The sequence below is a fragment of the Sinocyclocheilus rhinocerous genome, unplaced genomic scaffold (assembly GCF_001515625.1).
Source record: "Sinocyclocheilus rhinocerous isolate Xijiao unplaced genomic scaffold, SAMN03320098_v1.1 scaffold288, whole genome shotgun sequence".
NCBI lineage: Eukaryota > Metazoa > Chordata > Actinopteri > Cypriniformes > Cyprinidae > Sinocyclocheilus > Sinocyclocheilus rhinocerous.
Window position 1 is genome coordinate 1066686 of NW_015635021.1, and position 6251 is coordinate 1072936.

A 6251-nucleotide genomic window follows, 5' to 3' on the forward strand; every position below is an offset into this window, starting at 1 on the left:
TGGCTGGGCAGGGTGACGCTTCCTGTTCTGGCCTGCCTAATCCTGAGACGGCACACTGAGAGAGAACAAAGGCAAACCCCCACATGCATGTATACACACACACCTACCCTCCACACACACCGGATATCTAAATCTCCTCAGAAGCACTTTGGAAGGAATGGAGGGGGAAGAATGCAGTCCGCTCACGTGTGCAGTTTAGAGTGGTGGCTTATGCCTTGGGTCTAAACAGTCAAAGTTAACCTGTTAACCCGCACCGGCCCGAAGGGCGTGTTTAGGCGTGTCTGTGCTATTTATTACCTTTGTTTTAAAACAATATTCAATCAACTATCATAAACTATATATAATTTGGAAGCTAAGACACTAAAGATCCATGTTCTGAGCTTGTTTTTTAAATCAATATACCAGAGAGGAAAGGGTTAACATAAATGCTGAAGGACCGGCCATTAAAACATGTACAAATTTTTACTCCTCTGTTTTCCCCCTTTTTAGGATTTTTTCCCCTTTTCTCCCAAGGAGTTCTCTTTAAAATAATATTCTAGGTTAAAGTTTAAACCAGAAAACAACAACAAAAATGGTTCACATTACATTATATTATATTTTATTATACACTACAGTTCAAAAGTTTGGGGTCAGATGCATTAAACTGAATAAAACTGATAGTAAATGCATTTGTAATTTTACAAAAAAAAATTGTATTTCAAATGTTGTTCTTTTAAACTTTTCAAAGATTCCTGAAAAAAATGTATCATGGTTTCCACAAATATATAAAGCAGCACAACTGATATCAACATTGATAATATTATGAAATGTTTCTTGAGCACCAAATTATTATATTAGATTTCTGATGAATCATGCAACATTGAAGACTGGAGTAATGATGCTGAAATTTCAGCTTTGCCACCACAGGAATGAATTACATTTAAAATTACATTAAAACAGAAAACAGGGTTTTTTATTGCAATAATACTTTACAATATTATTGTTTTAACTGTATTTGTGATCAGATAAATTCTTTCAAAAACATTAAAAACTTTGACTGAAACCAAATTTTTGAATGGTAGCATATATTGTTATTTTCAGGTTTAAAAATATAATTTTATATAATACAATTTCTAATATATATATATTAGGGCTGTCAACGCGTTAACGCATGCAGTTAATTTTACAATCCTTAATGCGTTAAAATAATGTAACGCAATTAAAGCAAAATTACTGCAGCACAATTTCTATTCTAACCGTTTAACCCAATTTTGCTTCGCTGTTTGCAATCAGATCATTTTAAGCCGCTAAACTCTGGGAAAGTTTTCAGTCCACTGATCCAGTAAGCAAATTCATTCAAACAATCCGTCCAAAACAGCGCTAATATAAAGGAAACCAGGCTGATTACATCAGAGATTGCAGAGAGAACAGAGACTCGCGTTGCGTTTTCAGTGAATTATTCCAGTGTGTTTCGGTTTACTTTGCTGGATATAGCAAATGATGACAAAATAAACATTTGAAACAAGATAAATGGTCTATGCTTAATTTCATGAAGTGTGCGATTAATCGCGATTAATCACAGAAAAAGGGTGTGATTAATTTGATTAAAACTCTATTGACAGCCCTAATATATATATAATAAATTGCTAAAAAAAATACTAGGTAATACCAGGAAAGCACCAGAGATGCTGTATGTACAGTATAAAGCTAAACTTTAACCCAGAACACTCCTTAATTAGGAGTAAAAAAAGAAACAGAAGAAAAAACTGACCTTTTTGGACTTCTCTAAATATGAGTTTGAAGAATTGTCTGCTCTAAGGAATGAACATGTGATTGGTGGATGCATCCGGGTGTTTTTACCTCCAGAATATGTTCATCCTGTTGTTCTCTATCCAGCTTCCGAGACGTGGTGGTGACCAAACCTGCAAACACATGAACACAATTTAATAACCACAGTACAACTCAGCATAACTTTAGCCAAATAAATCAAATTCTACTGCAATGGTTTGACTTGGCTAAACTAAAACTTGCAATTATTGTAATAACAATTATCAAAAAAATTATTATATTTTAGAATGTACCCAGACTTTCTCAAGAGAGGCTTTGTCAGATTTATTTAACTTCTAGGTGCAATATTGTGAAGTAAACACACACACACACACACACGCACACACATAAACAAACAAACGTTAAATACCACAGATTCAGCTGCACAGAACTGCAGTAAAGGGCACAGTGATTGTGTCAGGACTGTTTTAAAGCTGAACAAACAACCACGGTTTAAACACACACTCACACTGCCTGAAAACAGAACACAAACCTCACACACCACCTTCAACCAAACACACAACACGCATCATAAACAGCTTCAAGCACTGAAATGATGAGTGAAATGTCAATGCAACCATCACTGTGTTTACTCCATATATGATTCTGTTAGTAGGTGTGTGTTTTTCTATGGTGGGTTTTAGAAGATTTCTCTCAAGGGCTTTACATTACAGGAAAATAAGATCTGAGCACAACGGAAATCCAATTGGAAGTCAATTCAAGTGCCGAACCCAGTGAAGAGAGAATATACAGGCAGACAGAGATCGAACAACAATGCAAATGAGCACATGTTTCTGTAAAGAGCGTCTCGATTGCAGATAATAAGCAGACTTGTGTTTCCCCGTCAGTATAATTGTACATTAGATGGGGCAGAGAGCGCAGCGGACGTTGCCAGCCCCAGCCACACGAGAGATGCCTGCCAACCGCACTGCGTCTGATTAGTGCAGAAAAAGGATTTCCGAAACCAGAAGCCATCAATGGCGCACATGCAGGCAGCAGAAATAGCCCGGCCGCAACACGCCTCCTGCTCCTGGTCAAAACTGTGTTAGGCTGCTAAACCATCTCTCTCTCCTTTGCTCTTGAAGTCATACATGGGAATGAAAATAAACTCTGAATGTGGGCAGTCATCAAAATCTCTGCACTTTACAACATGATATTAAAGGCAAATCTACATATATAAACTAAGAACTTGACTGGAATGGAAAAGGATATTAAATAGGGACATTTAAAAAGGTTTTATAAGAGTTTGCATGAATTTAACGTATAGGCAACCCTCTACAGTAAATCACTCGCATATGCGACTAAATCTTCACTCTGGGCGACTAAATGATGTCTAATATTTGCCATTGGCTAATAAATTCTTCGATTTCACTCACCAGTGTGTGTGTTAGAGGCTAATTACAAGTTTAGCACAGATATATTTTCACTCTCCAAACACTTGCTTGAGAGTTTCACTCTCGGTCAAGTGATCTGAACTATTTAAATTCATCTCAATGGATGTGCAGCGCACCTGTATTTGACGTACCGTAAACTCTAGTGTGAAGGCGCACGACTCGCAGTCACTTTGCTGATAGCATTGTGTTTCTCACACACACGCAAAGGAAGAGAGAGAGAGAGAGCAAGAGAGTTTTCCATGCAGAATTGACGTGCTACATGTAAACGATATCCTTTGTTGTATTTTGTCAAAATTCATTTGGAATTTTTCAGCTTTTAAGAACAACCATAAGATACTGCCGGTTTCTCTGGTAGTAGGCGGAACTAATGCGCAAATGGCAATCTCATTGGCTGGTGCTCATCTATTATCGTCCCTGTTTTGATTTCAGCAAATTAGTTCGAGAGAACGCAGATAACGTGATTAATATTCATGAACCCAGTAGCTCATTAATACTTAGTGTGAATATCAGTATAATTGTTAGTTTATTTTTTCTCTTTTTTTTACAGAAACACTGAATGACCAACAATATCTTAAGCACCCCCACCAGTCTTAAGTTCAGTTAAAATGACAAATATGCATTCATACATGGTTACCAAGTTTTAATTCTACGTTCTATCATTAAATAATGCTTGATAATCATAATATTATATTATAATGCTTGACTGACTGATGTTAAAAGTGAACTTTCAGATATTTAAAAAGCTGTGCCATTTTAAAGACAAAAGCTTTATATACTGTATATAGTAAACTAAAAAACTTACAAGCCAATGGCAATTCTATTGCTAAGGTGTGCGTAGAGGGTTGATGGGAATTTTTTTTCACTATAGGCTGAAAAGTAATAATATGTAGCTGATATTCTGAATTAATCTAAGTTAGGCAGCTTTTAAATATCTCCCAGGAGTTTTGGTGTTCAGAATATGCAGATATGACTGTGACGTTTTCCTCTACTGAATATGATTTCATGAATTCATATGAATATATATTGCATATGAGGGATGCATATTGAGCTAAAACTGAAATTACCCTCCATTTCCTAGATATCGTTCCACATGAGCGTATGTGTGTAATGCTGAGGTGTAAGGCATCTGGATGGACCTTAAGAACATGCTGCTAAAAAGACGCCCGTGTTCGTACCCACAATCCATTTCTTCTCCGGCCAAAAAAACGGTGGTCTCCTGCATTGTGGGCTAAGCATGGCAAAAGAAAATTACAGTTCAGCCATTTTTGGAAAAAGAAAAACAAGAACATTTAAGCTAGGAGACTGGAGAGCAAATGCAAAGAAAGAAAGAAAGAAAGAAAGACAGACATTTTAACAAACAAATTTTCCACTATAAAGAACACTGTCCAATGGAAAGGTTCCCTGGATGTTAAAGGCTCTTCACAAAATCGTCATAAATACCAACAAAGACCCTTTATTTTAAGATTGTATGGTGGTCAATGCTAGTTTGGTCAGTCAACATTGCTTTTCCAGTGAAGTTAGTTGACCAATGAACTCTAGTTAAGCTACATAAGAAACGTCTCGGTTACGTATGTAACCCTCGTTCCCTGAAGGAGGGAACGGAGACGTCACGTCGGATGACCGACGAATTGGGATCTCGCTTAGAGAGACCAATCCACTTCGAGTGTAAACTAAACGAGCCAATGCACATTGGCATGCAATGATTGCATCCAGCTGCCGCTGATCACAGCATGAGCATAAAAAGGCAGCCGGTGCAACGCATACCAGGTTTTGTGCTAGTGCGTCAGTGCCGAGAGTTCCCTCGGTCAGGGAGTAGAACAACTGGCAGTGAGAGGTTTCTGGAGAGGCAAACAGGTCTACCTGAGCGGCTCCGAAACGTTTCCAAAACAGCTGGATTGTCTGGGGATGGAGTCTCCATCCTCCCGGGAGCGTAGCTCGTGAGAGCTCGTCGGCCGTACGGTTGAGCAGACCCGGAATGTCAATGGCACGAAGTGACCTCAGAACCTTCTGACTTTAAAGGAGGAGGTGGCGGGCGAGTTGCGACATGCGACGGGAGCGCAGATCGCCTTGTCGGTTGATGTACGCAACGGTCGCCGTGTTATCCGTTTGGACCAGCACGTACTTGCCTCGTAAGCACCCTTTGAGATGGTTCAAGGCAAGGCGCACTGCTAACAACTCTAGGCAATTGATATGCCAGTGCAGTTGGGGGCCCGTCCATACTCCCGACACTGGATGCCCGTAGTACGTGGCCCCCCAGTCGGTGGTTGAGGCATCCGTGTAAACCACAGCATGCCTGGAGACCTGTAAACCGGCTGAGGTGCGAAAGCACCAAGTCCCTGTGTGTACACAACTGATGCTGAGACTGAGCTAGTACGAGCCAGTCATTGGGAATGCGAATGCCCTGTTCTCTCAGGGGAACAAGAGCTGCCTCCGCAACTTACGTGAAGACACGGGGTGACAGGGACAGCCCGGAGGGCAGGACCTCGTACTGATATGCTCATCCTTCGAACGCGAACCGCAGAAATGGTCTGTGGCACGGAAAGATCGACACATGAAAGTACGCATCCTTCAGGTCGATTGCAGCAAACCAATCTCGGGGACGGATGCACCCGAAGATGCGTTTCTGCGTCAAAATTTTGAACGGTAACCGGCGAAGGGCCCGGTTCAAGACATGCAGATCCAAGATTGATCGTAACCCACCGCCTTTCTTGGCTACAATGAAGTAAGGGCTGTAAAGCCCTGTATTCATATCGGCTGGAGGGACCGGCTCTATCGCATCCTTGCCAGTAGGACTGCGATCTTCGCGCGCAAGACAGGAGCATCGGCCGCCTTTACTGTCGTGAAGCGGATGACACTGAACTTGGGGGGATGCCGGGCGAACTGAATAGCATAGCCGAGGCTGATGGTCCGCAGAAGCTAACGAGATGGGTTGGGTAGCGCTAGCCAGGCACCCAGACACCGTGCAAGCGGGACCAGCGGAACCACCGCCGTACCCGCAGTGGGGCAGCGAGGAGGAACGCAGGGACCCAACTCGGGCGGCTTGTGAGCGGA

The 6251-nt window shown here is 41.2% G+C and overlaps 1 protein-coding gene across 4 annotated transcripts in view; it reads right to left on the bottom strand.

Annotated features, from left to right (window-relative positions):
* LOC107746031 (protocadherin Fat 1-like) overlaps nucleotides 1-6251 on the bottom strand; it is a 65906-nt gene that overhangs the window by 45107 nt on the left and 14548 nt on the right. For all 4 annotated transcript variants that reach the window (XR_001640649.1, XM_016560086.1, XM_016560085.1 and 1 more), the window contains exon 2: nucleotides 1840-1901. Coding sequence is in view for 3 of the 4 variants with exons in the window: in XM_016560086.1 (XP_016415572.1) it covers nucleotides 1840-1901 (62 nt within the window). In the remaining variant the exon portion in view is untranslated. The remainder of the gene's footprint in view (nucleotides 1-1839; nucleotides 1902-6251) is intronic.